The sequence below is a fragment of the Aethalodelphis obliquidens genome, unplaced genomic scaffold, assembly GCF_003676395.1.
Source record: "Aethalodelphis obliquidens isolate GAN/ISIS:26980383/991018 unplaced genomic scaffold, ASM367639v1 scaffold46, whole genome shotgun sequence".
In the NCBI taxonomy this organism is placed as follows: domain Eukaryota; kingdom Metazoa; phylum Chordata; class Mammalia; order Artiodactyla; family Delphinidae; genus Aethalodelphis; species Aethalodelphis obliquidens.
In genome coordinates, this window is record NW_020837990.1 from 5,809,956 (window position 1) to 5,823,438 (window position 13,483).

The 13,483-nt window shown below is 56.9% G+C and overlaps 1 protein-coding gene across 14 annotated transcripts in view; it reads right to left on the reverse strand.

The window, feature by feature from the left end:
- Window positions 1–13,419, reverse strand: part of PHLDB1 (pleckstrin homology like domain family B member 1) — a 48,902-nt gene extending 35,483 nt beyond the window's left edge. For 4 of the 14 annotated variants that reach the window (XM_027082139.1, XM_027082134.1, XM_027082137.1 and 1 more), the window contains exons 1-6: window positions 13,269–13,415; window positions 12,551–12,578; window positions 12,305–12,426; window positions 4,400–4,480; window positions 3,628–3,751; window positions 2,519–2,689 (exon numbers count right to left, since the gene is read on the reverse strand). In XM_027082139.1, the coding sequence (XP_026937940.1) occupies window positions 2,519–2,689; window positions 3,628–3,751; window positions 4,400–4,480; window positions 12,305–12,426; window positions 12,551–12,557 (505 nt within the window). In that variant the 5' untranslated portion in view covers window positions 12,558–12,578; window positions 13,269–13,415. Of the gene's footprint in view, window positions 1–2,518; window positions 2,690–3,627; window positions 3,752–4,399; window positions 4,481–7,567; window positions 7,716–12,304; window positions 12,427–12,550; window positions 12,579–13,268 lie in introns of those variants that run through there. The other 10 variants (XM_027082142.1, XM_027082138.1, XM_027082140.1 and 7 more) reach the window with 6 other exon arrangements.
- Window positions 13,420–13,483: the final 64 nt, after the last annotated feature.

Sequence of the window (13,483 nt, forward strand, 5' to 3'; positions counted from 1 at the left end):
CGAAGGGCTGGCAGTGAATGTTGGGAGAGGATGAGGACCTTCTGTCTAGACAGCCTGGTCCCTGAGCTTCATGGCTTTCCGGGCCCTTCCCTACTTGGTCCCCTCCCAGATCTTTCATGTGGTCTGGCGATGTGGTCTCGGGGCGGGACAGCCTAGACCCAGATATGATATTCCTCCTCATTTCCTTGGTCCTCTTCCTAGCTCCACCTCTTGTTCTGTAGAGAGAGGGCAGCGTGGGATGTCCCAGGATACCCGGGGATAGGACTGAAAGCAGGATCTTCCTGGCCCCCATGTCCATAGCTCTAGCTAAAGGTTGGCATCTGTTTTCTGCCTGCTTCCCCCCACCCCCTGGCCAGGCATATTCCTGCTGGAAGAGCCTGTCACTGCCACCCTGCTCGTGATGACGTGTGCCTCTCCAATTGCCTATGGCTGGGCCCAGTGCCCAGAATGATGCATCCAAAGCCCGGCCCAGCCAGAGAGGGCTCCTTGTTATTTCTAGGGTAGCCCTCTGTTTTTCAAAGAGGGGGGTCCCCCCTACAAGGCTGGATCGGGGAAACAAGACAGGGAAAATGATCCTCTTGCATATACGCCCACAGATAGGCACGTGGCCAGTGAGTTCTCATATCCTCACAGGCGCACACACGGACTTCGTTACCATCAGCCCTGAGTTCACCCCTGCCCCCAACTTGAACACTCTGATCCATAAACACAAGGAAAGACACAAACACAAAGATACACAAGCCCAGAGGCACAAACACATCCGGAGATACATAAACACACTCCAGTTACACAGACACATAGAGATAGCACATGCACCCCCGAGCCACCCAGTTTCCAGGGAAACGCGCTCCCAAGAATGTCCGGAGTGGGGCCAGGCAGGGCTGGGCTTGGTGCCTTGCTCCAGAGATGAGACAAGGAAACCCTCAGCTCCTGGAGCCCAGGGGAGGGGTAGTGCTGGGGAGAAGAACACCCGTTCCTTTGTGCCTCTGCCTACCCCTCCCCAGGCTGCCAAGCTTCTGAGACAGGCGAGCCTAGACAAGGCAGCTATGGGGGTGGAAGGGAGCAAAAGGGAAGGGGGTTTAGGGTCAGGAGAGAGTGGGAGGGTACATAGTTGGCAGGGTGGGCTTTTGCCTGGGCAAGAGTTGGGGGTCACTTGGGCCACAGGAAATGCCTAAGAATTCCATCTTGGCCCAGGCCCTCCCTCTTCTCAGGGAGCTAAATGCTGCCCTGGGAAGACCAGGCAAGAGAGGCCTACAGAGCATCGGTTCCTCCACCCTGCTCACAACGCACAGGGGAAGAAAATTCTTGCTCATGAACGTGAGGGATTTGGGGCTGGGCTCTTTCTCCAGCCTTCTTTGAACTCTGCCTCTGCCTCTCCTTGCTGTTCTACTATCTCACTTCCACGTACCCAAATCTTGGGGAAGATGCTCTCTTTGAGATGGAAGAGTACGGTCAGGAGCCAGATGGCATCACAGCCAAAGCCTCAATTTATGGGGGTTCCTCCTCTATCTGGAGTCAGAGAAGCCCTGGAGGAGATGAGGGCCTGTCTGCTGCTGCTCCTGGCAGACCTGTCTCCCTGGAGTCAGTTGTCCCCCTGACACTCCCAAAGGCAGGAAGGTTGGGTCTCCTGGGTCAGCCCTGAAGGGAGAGACCCCAAGAGGTGTGAAGAGAAGGAGAGAGGGAAACAGTGGAGTGGGTGGGATTTCCACTACAAAGGAGCTTCCAGCCAGTAGGAGGTAAGAGTCCCAAGAAAACACTGCCAGGACACGGGTCCTCCTACTTAGAGCCAGGCTTAGTCCAAAGCTCCATCCTCTACCCCCCACCCAAACCCACTTTTGTCATCCCCCTAATACGGTGCTTCACTGTATACATTGATGTCCAGGGCAAACACACCTGGTTTATCAGAGTGCTACCTGGCCAACCCCTTACCTGCCTGGTCACCATAGTAACCGGAGGCCCAGTTTTTAGAGCTCCCTTACACAACGGAATGGCCTGTTGCTTTGGGAAACAGGGTGGTAACCATATTCATGACCCAAAAGCTACTGTCAACAGTGTTTTAACAGGAGTGAGCGTGTCCTCAGATTCTGCCATCAGATTTTGCCCTTGTCCCATCGCCATTGTCCTCAGCAGCTCCCCAGCCTCAACAGCCTTTCAGAACAACTCCCTCCTGGCACCATGGAGCCATGTGCCACTTTCCCCTCGCTGCTGCTCCAACTGCTCTCCCCTAACGACCACGAGTGACCACTGCACCACTCCCCGTGCCCTCTGAGAGCAGGAAGCAGGCCCTCTTCTCTCCCCACGGTGGCAGGGTGGGGGTGACCAGAGAAAAGCAGGTTGAAGACAAGTCTGGATGCTGGAGGGGTTTCGAAATGCACCCGATCCAGATGCACCTGAGCACCCCACCCCCAACTTGGCCACTCAGGCGGTTACCATGGCAACCAACACAGCAGGCTTCCCCTGCACCTGTCATGCACAAGCTTTTAAACAGCTCCCTAGGTTCCGGGCTGTTAGAACTTACCCTGAGTGAGTCGGGTGGGCTGCCGGACCAGGAGCCCATCAATAGTGCAGGCATTGCCGCAGGGGTAGAGGGTGAGGGTGCCCCGCAGGTTCTCGATGTAGCAGTGCTCTGGAGCCAGGCCTGGACCCTGCAGTGAGATGTCCCTGGCTGCAGAGCCAATCACTGTCCTCCCTGAAGACAGGAAGCAAACTGAGTCAGAGGGGTAGTCCAGGCTGAGCTGGCAGAGAGGGGCAAGGAGGGCCACACTGGAAATCTACTGCCACCTCCTACTCCAGGGAGAATCACGGGCCACATCTTTGGGACCCCTGAGCCTCGTCGAGACAGTAAGGGGTAGAAGCTCTTCTCAAGACCCAGAGATGAAGGCCCGAAGGGCACAGTGGATCCACAGATAGAGTAGGGAAGGGGGACTTTTCTGGAGACCTTCCCTTTGTCCACCCAGTCCTCCCTCCCTAAGACCTTTTTCTCCTTCCCCATTCTCCCCCATCTTTTCCTCAAACTCTCTCAGCCTCCTTCTTCTCTCCCTCCCTTCTGCCACCTGCAACCCTTGCCCTCCCTCACTCCCCTCTCTTCAGTTCAACTCTCCCCGGGCTTCCGCAGACACAGCCCCTCCCCCTGGCAGAGCCCCTGGGACCGGTATTTGGAGAATGTGGGGAATGTAGTATCACCCAGGCAACAAGTGCAACCTCGAGAGCAGAGAGGAAGGGCAGAAGCCGCAAGGTAGAAGGGGCTGTGCCAGGGCCTAACTAGGAGGTCTGCCCCCACTGCCATCTCTCCATCTCCACCAGCACCTTCTCCCATGTCAGGCACTGCCCTGGAGGGGGCCCCCTTTCTTCTTGGCCACAGCGGTTGCCAAGGGCCATGTGCTCTCCTGTTTCAGTGCCCTCCTCCTGATTTCTAAGCTGACCTTTAATCCCAGTCACGGAGCCAGATTAGTCTGGGCAGGCAGAGACAAGGGAAGCAAACTGGTGGGGTAGGTGGCACAGCCTCCCATCTGGGGGAGGTGAACACTGCCAGCAGGTATCAAGAGGGCCCCAGCACATGCCAGGATCCCAGGGCAGGAATGTCTACGGGGATGGAGGGGTGGCAGGTCAGATGCCCCCCAGACTCACCTTCCTCCAGCGGCAGAAGAGTGATGGCCGTGCTGAGCCGCCCACTGCCCAGGCTCACCAGATGGGGTTTGTCCGTTTGCACTTTCAGCCCTTTGCCTGTTTCGATCAGGTCCAAGGGTCCTTTCTGCAGGTAGTGGAGGTGGGGGAGGAGCATCCTGAGACTCCTGGCCGGCACCTTACCACCCTAGTCCCCGTCCTCACACCAGCACTCTCTCCAGCACCTGCGCTCTCCAAAGGGCTCTGAGGGTGTAGTGCAAAATCTTGCACAGAGCAGTATTCCACTAAATTGTAATTAGATCTGAATCTAGGCCACTAACTCGTCCCACTGGATTTATCTCAAGTCTTGGTTTAACTGCCCTTTTGTCTGTTAGGACAGAAACAGGAGAAAGGGGAGTGGGGAAGTGCTTGGTAAGAGGAGGGGGTACTGGTAGAGGGGACCGATCAAGACTTGTCCCTGTAGACCTGTCCGTGGCAATCCACTTGGCCATTGTTTGCCCCTGTTAAACTAAATTACAAGAGAGGGCAGGGCCTGGATCGAGGAGAGAGATACAGCTCAGGGTCAATCTGTAAAACACTTCCTGACTTTCAAAGGGTATTTTCTGGGTGAACCAATTAACCTAATTCAGCTAAAGACTTAGCTGTTAATAGGCTTGGGACCTGGGGAAGAGCAGAGGTAGTACCACTGTCATCCTTGGGCTGGGACCACAGGTAGGTAGAGGAGTCAGCTCATCCTCACCAACAGCCCGCTTGCCCCGCCCCCAACCACACTCACCTGCACCATAGCTGGGGTCTTGCTTCCAGGGCCCACTTGGTTCCTATTGATCGTGTCCATTGTCATGGGGCTCCAGAGCTCCTGCGGACACAGCAGAAAACAGGTGAGGTGGGGAGGCCAGGGTAGAAAAGGGCAAGGAGTAGGCTCTGTAGCAAGGTTCTCAGGGAAGGCGCAGGCCCGTGTCACCGTGGTTTCCAGCATGCTCCTGCTGAGGGAGAAGTCGAGGCAGCTCAGGAGCTTCCTGGGGGAAGGCGATGCCACATCTTCAGCTGTGGCGTGGATACCACACCACACTGGTCCTGGCCCTTGCCACACACAGGAAACCCAAAAAGTCCTATAGGGCCCAACCTGTACTGCTGTACTTTCTTGCCTCTGACACCCAGGGCTCAGGCCTTGACAGCTGAGGACCCTCACACAACTGGAGCCGTAAGCAGGGTGGGGGAAATCTACCTTAGCGGGAGAAGCAAGTCCAAGGAAGCCCCTCCAGGGACACTGGTAGACAGGGGGCCCCAGGTGGGTGGCAGGGCTGAGCAGGAGCTCCCTCCCACAGCCTTTCCCTCTCCTTCTTCTCCCTTTGTCTCTTTTCCCAGGGGTCTCAGAAGGATGTTTTCTTAAAGGAGATACACGGGAAAAACAACTATTCCTGCCATCTCTTTGTCTCAATTCCTGCACCCTCTCTTCCCCAGAAAGCAATCTTACCCCCAAACAGTCAGCAAAAAAATAGAAACCCTCCATGGTGACTAGCACTGGGAATATAGGACTCTGGGGATCTTCACCTGATTTGGTGCTGTAGGAAGCTGAGGTCCTTAGAACCAGAGGTAAAATACTGATAGATTCCAGAGCCAGAACCTGAACTCTTCCTCACTCAACCCTTTCTCCCTGGCTCACAGTTTTGGTACCTGCAAACTCTGAGGAAGGACCTTTGTGTACTAATATGTACCTACATGCCCATCCTTGGCCAACTTGCTAAGGTTCATCTGCTGCTGAACAATGTTTCTGGGGAAGTTGAAAAGAGTGTAACTGAATGTAGGGAGGGAGACATAGGAAAGCAGGGTGCCCCTCCACTTTCTCTTCCAGCCATCTTCCAAGGGACTTGGAGAAGAAGTCAGGGGAGGAGCCAGCATTCCAAGTAATGTCTGACCCTGGCAGTGGGGCCCAAAGGCCTTAGCCATAGTTACTAATTTTACCCTCCCAGCTTCCACCCTTCCGGACCTGGACTGCATCGTCTCCGTCACCATTTCCACCCAAGCTGGCGGAAGAGAGGCTGGAACAGGGCCTTGGGCCCGCCCCAAGTCTGCCTGGGAAGAGGGAAGGCAAAGGCCATTAACCTACACCAAAGCTCAAGGTGGCCTGGCACCTCCCCAGGAGACCTGGCCAGGGGGAAGAATTTCCAGGGACAGAGACTGCTGTACTCAGGAAAATCCCTCAGCATTCTCTGAGGGAGGAGAGGCAAGAGAGTGGGTTGAGGATGGAGAGTTTATATAAAAGAGGGAGTAAGAAAAACAAAACGATAAACAATGGTGAAAGAAAGGCATCATCACTTAGTGGAAAGAGCTTTAGACTGGGGTACAAGAGCTTTAAATTTTATTTTATTTTATTTTATTTTTTAGAGCCTAAATTTTAATCCTGACTTTATTATTTATTAGCTGAGAGATCTTGGGCAAGTTACTTAACTTCTCTGAGTGTCAGATCATTCTCTATAAAACTGGAATAATGATTTAAAGAAAAAACACCCACTACTTGCCTGGGGCTAGGGGTGAAACAGGGAGTGACCATAAGTGGGCAGATTTGAGGGGGGTGATAGAAATGTTCTAAAACTTACTTGTGATGACGGTTGCACAGATCTGTAAATATACTAAAAATCACTGAATGTACATTGAAATTAAGTGAATTTTATGGTATGAACATCATACCTCAATAAAACTATTAGGTTTTTTTTTTTTTTAAAGATGATTGTCTGGAGATTCAGGTATTATATGAAATGACACTGTGAAGTGCAAAGCACTATAAACATGCCAGTTATCAGTATGAGCTTCATGATCTCGAACAAGTCACTTCACCTATCTGGGCTTCAGTTTCTTCATCTGTCAAGTTGTCATTATCACTCTGTGAGGTGGCAGTGGGTGTGCTCTTTTATTTACACCAAGGATTTCAAGTGCAGATAAAGATTGTAAAGGAATGAGGTTGATGGGGAACAAGAGTGATTGGAGGGGAGGAGAGAAGGGAATAAGGAGGTGAAAGAAGAAGGAGAGATAAGGAGAGAGGTGTAGGGAGAGACAGAGAAGATAAGAAAAGATGTAGAGATTGGGAGGCGCGGGGCTGTGGCCCCAGCTCCGAAACCTAATCCAGGTGAAGTAGAAAGGTACACCAGACCGGCGCGTCCCAGCACGCGGGCGGCGCTCTGACCCAGGGGCTGCGCAGCGGCCGGGAGAGCAGCCACGGGGTGGGGGGCGTGGGGGACGGGGCGGGGCGGGGGCGCCTTCTCCTCCCACCCCACCCCCGGCAGGGAGTGCCAAGCGGGCTGCTCCGGGGCGCCTCCCACCAGCCGACCTGCTCCCGTCCCACCGGGCTGCCCACTACCCGGGGGCTGTAATTACCCACCCCGCTCGCCCAGCCCGGCCTCCGCTGCCGCTTTGGGAAACCCCGCCCCGCCCGCTGCCAAAAAAAGGCCCCTGCGGTGCGAGTCCAGCTCTCGGGAAAGAGGGACTGGGGGAAGCGCCGCGGTCTGCCTCGGCTCTCAGTAGCCCTCCTGCGCCGCGAGCAGAGATGCCCAAGCTCCTCCTCGGGCTCAGGGTGGCAGAGGCCTGGGTGTCTGGAGGGCCCCTTGTGGGGCGACGCCGGAGCTCCGGCAGGTGACCCCGCTCCGGCCCCTCCGGCCTCTCGGCCCAGCGCGAACGCCCGGGCATCCAGGCCACGGGGGATCAGCAGCCCTACCCGGTCCCCAGCTCTCTGCGCCTCGTGGGGCGCCCAGAGTCACCGCTTCGGGGGTCTCGGCACCTTAGCCAGGGCGGTGGGGGCCCAGGGAGCGGCCGGAAAGGTCTGGAACCGACAGGCACTGGAGGAAGTCCAGACTCCAAATTAGGCTCCAGAAGAAAGGTCCGAGGCTGGCCCCGGAGCGAAAGCGGTCCCGGCGGAGCCCCCGCACGGGTGCTTCCGCTCCGGCCTCACCTGTGGCCCCGGCGGCCAGCCCAGGCCTCGTCCTGGGCGTCGCATGGCTGTGGCCCGAGGCCTCCGGGGTTAGAGCTGGGATCCTCTCGACCCGCCGCCACCGCCTTCGCCCGTCCGGCGCACATCCGCCCTCGAGGAAGGGCCGCCGGCGGAGGAAGGAGCCGGGAAGGGAAGGAAACTGAGGCTGGGAGCCCAGCGGGCGGGGCGCCGGAGCCGGGCGAGGGCGGGGGAGGGCGTGGGGGAAAGCCAGGGACGAAGGGAACTTCGGGAGAAGGAAAACGAGGGGTCTGCGGAGGGACGGGGCGGGTGGGAAGACGAAGGGATTTGGAGGGAAATAAAGAGGGAGACTGAGGGATGAGGGAAAAGGAGGGCTGGGGAGGGAAGACTGAGGGCAGAGGATGGGGAGGAGGGGAAGGAGGTGGGAAACCGGATAGAGTCCAGGGGACGCAGAGGTGGGGGGAGACGGGGACGGAAAGGTAGAGGGACTGGGGAACGAAGGAGATGGGGGAGACTGGGGACAGAGAAGTCCTCAAGGAAAGGGGGTGACGGACCGGGGGAGCAGTCGAAGGTACCCAGGGCCGTGGAGGGGGAGACCGGGGGTGTGGTGGGAGGCGGGGCCCTGGAGTAAAAGAGGGGGCCGGAGGGCAGGCCGGGGGACCCAGGAGTGGGGAGAGACCGTAGGCGGGCTGCCGGGGCTGGAGGAGGCGGCGGGACAAGGCGAGAGTGTAGTTCGGGGGTGTGATTTTACTTGTGTGCGGGGTGGAGGTGGGGTGCCGGAAAAGGGCGGCTCTCCGAGGCCGGGGAGGCCGGGGGACTGAGTTGGGTTTCCGCACGGAGGGCTCCCTGCTGCCCCTCGCCGCCCTCCCCAGGGCCGCCAGGTGGGACAAGGCCGCAGTGTTGGGCCGCCTGCCGGGCCGCCCCGCCCGCCGCTGACGCTGGACAAGCGGCCTTTCTTTGGCCGGGCGGGGAGAAGGGGCCGCTTGTTTGCCCGGCGGGCGAAAGGGGCGGCCCCCAGACACCGCCGGCTCCCCGCGGGCGGCGGCGGGAGGGGGGCCGCGTGTGCAGCATTTGTGTGTGTGTGTGTGTGGGGTGAGTGTGTAACAGTCGGCCTGTGTGAGGACTGAGTGCGTGATGGGTGTGTGTGAACGGCGGGGCCGCGTGTGTCGGGGTGCGTGGGCCCGGGGAAGGGCGTGAGCGCTAGGGGCCGCAGGTGTGAATGTGGGCTTCCTGGGAGGGCTGCGGGTGCTTGGCGTGTGTGTGGAGTCCTAGGTGTACGCTGGGTCCCACACTTGTCACGGCGGAGAGAGACGCAGCTGTCCGCGTGGCGTGTGCGGTGGGAAGGGTGCGTGGGTGATGCCGGGTGGGGCGCCGAGTGTGTCTGCGCGTGGGATGCCTGACGTGGTGGGGAGGTTGGCTTTGTGTGTGACCGGTTCAATGAGTCAGACTCCGGGACGGCTGAGCTAACGGGCCCAGTATGCAGCCCCGCCCCGGCGCCCTGGGTCCCCCGTCGGACCGCTCGGTCTCCCGGCCCAGGCTCCCCTCTTGCCCGCCTCGGCGGAAGCGTCCGCGGGCGCCTCGGCCACCCAGCTGCCCCAGCCCCCCGCCGCCCCCGGGCGCCCGCGCTTCCGTATCCCGGAGGAGCCCGGAGGACCTGGCTCAGCCCCGGCACCAGGGAACTCCGCAAGGGATTCGAATATGGACCGTGCGGGCGTGGCAAGAGCGGAGACTCACTGCCCCCAGCTTCCCCCCTCTGGCCTCCCAGACCCCTAAAGACGCGGGGTCTTGGAGAGGGCCGGGGAAGCCTCAGATGTGCCACCCATCTCCTGAACACACGCAAGAGTCCCTCCCGGACACCACTGCTTCCAAGCCGGACTCCGCAGCCCTTTCCTGTCCGCCAAGGCGGCCCGGCCCGGGACTGGAGCTGAGATGCCCCGGGAGACACCTCCGGTCCTGGTGCAGGGCTCTCAGTCCTTCTGTCGGCGAGAGAGGGGAGGTGTGGGGAGCAGGCGGACGAGACCTCGCGAGTGTCGCCCAGATGTCTGGGTGCCCGAAGGAGGGTCTTGGGACAAGGATCCGCGTTCCCCCCGGGGGGAGAGCGCAAGGGCCCCCTCTGGCGGCGGCGCGGGCGGCGGCTCGGGAGGGCAGGAGCAAGCAGCTCTCGGGAAAGCAGCGGAGCCCACTCCGCACAAAGCCTCTCGCGCCCCCACGCACTCACCTGTGGACCCCCTCCTCCCCTACCGGTTTCTTCCGGGCTCTTCCAGCCCAGAGCTGATCTGAGGGCTCCCTCCAGGTCCCTGGGACTTCCTCTTATCCAGTCCCAGCCACGCAGCTAGCAGGACCCGCAGGCGTAGTGGGGGAGAGCGTTCTTACCTCGGGGGGAAAGGGGGACACTGGTTCCTTCGCCTGGCTCGGCCGCCGCGGCCCCAGGCTCAGAAGGACACTCTTGCTTTTCCCTGGGAGCCCGTTGAGTAGGAGGAGAGCGAGCGGGTCCCGCCTCCCTACCCCCCCCCCCCGCTAGTCCCCGCCCCCGTCCCCCGTCCCGTCCGCCAGGCCAGCCGGAGGAGACGCCCTTGTGGGACCGGAGGCCAAGATCCCCCCACCCACCCTTTCCCATAGCAGCACCTCCCCCCCACCCCCGGCCTGCACAGCGCCCGCTTTGTTCATCTCTCTGCAGCTGGGCTCTCCACTACCACCACCACGTACACACCCCTATCCCCCACTCACCCTCCCCTTCGGACTCTCCTAGACCACCCTCCACCCCTAGGCTTTAAGGCTCTTCTGAGAGGGTGTTTTTGACAGTTTTTCTCTAAACAACCCCCCCACCTTTTTTTTTTTTTCTCACTTTAGGTGCCTGAATCCTCCATGAGCTCCCAATGAACTTCATGGTCGCAGCCCTACAACATATTCTCATCACCTCCAAATATCTGTTGAGGGTATCCAGGTCTACTCTCTGTTGCCCCTTCTCCTCATCCTACTCCAAGCCCCTCCACCATGACGACCTGTAAATGGGGTGGATAACTCTGCATATAGGGTGTCACAGGTTTTTCTAAGGATAGGTATACGGAGGCATGGTAAAGTGCCATGCAAACTGTAAAGCAGAGGAAAGCTGAATGGAATTATCGTCTTACCCCGTGTAGCTCCACCCTCACCACAACCTGCAGGATTACACTCGGGAGACAAGCTGTAGGTTTACTGTTGAGCACACCATCCTACAGCAGTCTGGGTCTCTGTAGGAGCGAGCGAGGGGTTAATAAGGAAGAAGAGGGGGGCACCGAAAACCTAAGGTGAAGCCTAGAAACTGAGCCTGGTTGAAAGTCATTCTCGCCACCCGAAATCCAAGCTGACAGAGGATCCTTACCTTGCAAAGCCAGCTCTCGCCCCAGGAGACTGACAGGGGAGGCCCTAGGGAGCTGAACGCAGCTAGACTGGACCTCTTTAACCAGCACTGGAGGGACCCCTGAGACTCTTCCTCCCTGAAGGAGAGGAAGGAGAAATCCCCCAAGGCTGGCATAAATTCCAGTGAGGGAAGGATAGCAGAAAATAATTTGTCCTCTTTGGGATGGACAAATCTTGCTCTGATTCAGTGACTTCAGTATGTACCCTCCCTGCCTAACCCAGGAACAGCAGAAGGTTGAACTGCAGGAATCTTTGGTCACTCATTGACAGGGCCAGCATTAGCAGGGGGACCCCCCATGTCTGGAGGCTGGAGCTGACCGGACTAGAAGCAGGAGGGGGTGGGACGCTCTCTGCAGCTACCTGCTCTAGCTAATAGAGGTCAAACTATCAGGCTTCAGCATGTGCTGTGGGCACCAGGAAGCCCCAGGATTTGGCCTGGGGTGGAGGAGCGGTGTTGGGGGTGGAAGCCTCTTATTCTTTCTTTCTTCACACTGTTTGAGGCTCATAAAAGTATTTTAACTCTGACCACCTTTTTATGAGGCAGATCACAACAGTAATTTTCAGGCTATTCTGTTTAAAAAAGAAAAGAAAGAAAATGAAACAAACCCCAAACTTGTTGTATCTTATGTGCCAAGACCCAGAGTTTGAGGGAAGAGGCTCAGATTGGGGTACCGCAAAGACTTTTCACATAACTCTGTTTCACAATTCCAGCTCTTCCTTACCGTCTTGGTCAGGAGGAATTTCAGGGAATAATCAAGGCTGCCACGGAGGCGGCTGATGCTGAGGCAGGGGGTTGAAACATCACCCAACTGCTCTCTGTCCTCCCAGCCCAGCGGTCAGCTGACCCCATGATAAAGGTTCTGTGCAATGTGTCCTCGCTCCTGCTGTGTCGGGGCCCTATGTTCCCACACTTAGAGCACTCAGGGGACTTCAGACCTACCATCCCCACCCCGCTCCACATCTGGAGCCCATCAACAAACTCAGTGCTCTCTCACAGTTACGCAAGAGGTTGAGCAGCTGGGAGCTCAGAAAGGGGGAGGAAGAGAGAAGAAAGCAGAAAACAGCTTTCCAAGCATGCTTCAGACTTTCCGAAGTGGAAGCAGGGGGAGAGGGCAAAGGCTGGGTGTGGAAGGACGAGTGGAGTGGATTTTTTAAGGCCTTCTGCACTTGGCTATGAACGTCAGGAGTGGACTTCCACACCCAGCCTGCCTTTGCCACGGCACATTTCCCAGCTCTGTCCGTCCTCTGAAATTGTACACCCTCCAGCCCCAGAAAGAAGTGATTATTGCTCATTACAGCAAGCAATCCCTGTAGATGCACACCCTATCCCAGGAAGCTAACCTTTCTGGCCTCTTTGGATCCTGAACTCAGCATCATTAGTGTAGGTGTGGTGGCAGCAATGATGCCAAGTAACTCCTCACTGCATCCAACTTGAAGAAAAAGTTCAAACCTTTCTTCACTAGCTGCAAAAGAGCAGAAGCTGTCTTCTCAGTTTGTCTTTGAAGCTGCACAATTCACACTTCCACCCACAGGTACGTCCAAGCTGAGTGGGAAATTTGGGTAGGACAGAAGACTGGTCTTATTTACCTTCCATGGCTCAGGACCTTCCTATGAGCTGAAAAGAACAAGCATTCATTCGGGCAAAAGAATGGGAAACAAGACCTATTTCCATTTCTCTCATTGCTTCGAATTGGTAACACTTCTTTTTCAAAAAGCCCGTTAACCTGATCTCAGATTTACATCTATGGGAACTTCCCAGAATTGGACTAAGCCTTAAATAACCACATAACCCCTGCCCTATGAACAGCAAGGCAAAAAACTTTCCTTTTTGACCACTGAGGGTAGAGGTAGGGGAGTGGCCCAAGCTTCTGAAAACCGCCTGGTTGCTTTACTGTTGTGTTTGAGAGGCGGCAACAGATCAGTTTGGAAAAGTAGTCTAAACTTCCTAAAGGCCTGCCTCCACATCAGTCACTAACTCCCCAGGGCGAGATGTGAAACTGACTCTTGTAGACATGCTGTCTGCTCTTGGGTCAGGAGCAATACACAGCAACCAACCTACTTGTGGATCTTCTAGGAGTTTCAAAGAAGCTCTACAGCTGCAAATATATTTACCAAATGGGGCAAAAAGAGGGAATGAAGGAAGAGGATGGTTACAGTGAGAGATGTGCATAGTACAAGGGAGTCAGTTCTGAGTTTTTGCTTCCTTTTGAGCGATTCCTCTAAAACCTACCAGACCAAAGCTCTATTCCTCACCCTCATTGAGACCCATGTTGAGTATCACTAGTTGCAGTTGACCCCGACCTACCTTAGCAAGAAAGCTTTGTAAGGAGGTACAGCTGTTGCTTCTAGTTCGACTTCAATCTTCCTGAGGATGGGGACTCCTCCTATTTTCCTCCTCTCCTCCTCCAATGAGCCCTGCAGATGTAAACTTTTTTTTTGGCCCCGCCTCGCAGCATGCAGGATCTTAGTTCCCTGACCAGGGATCAAACGTGCACTCCCTGCAGTGGAAGCGCAGTCTTA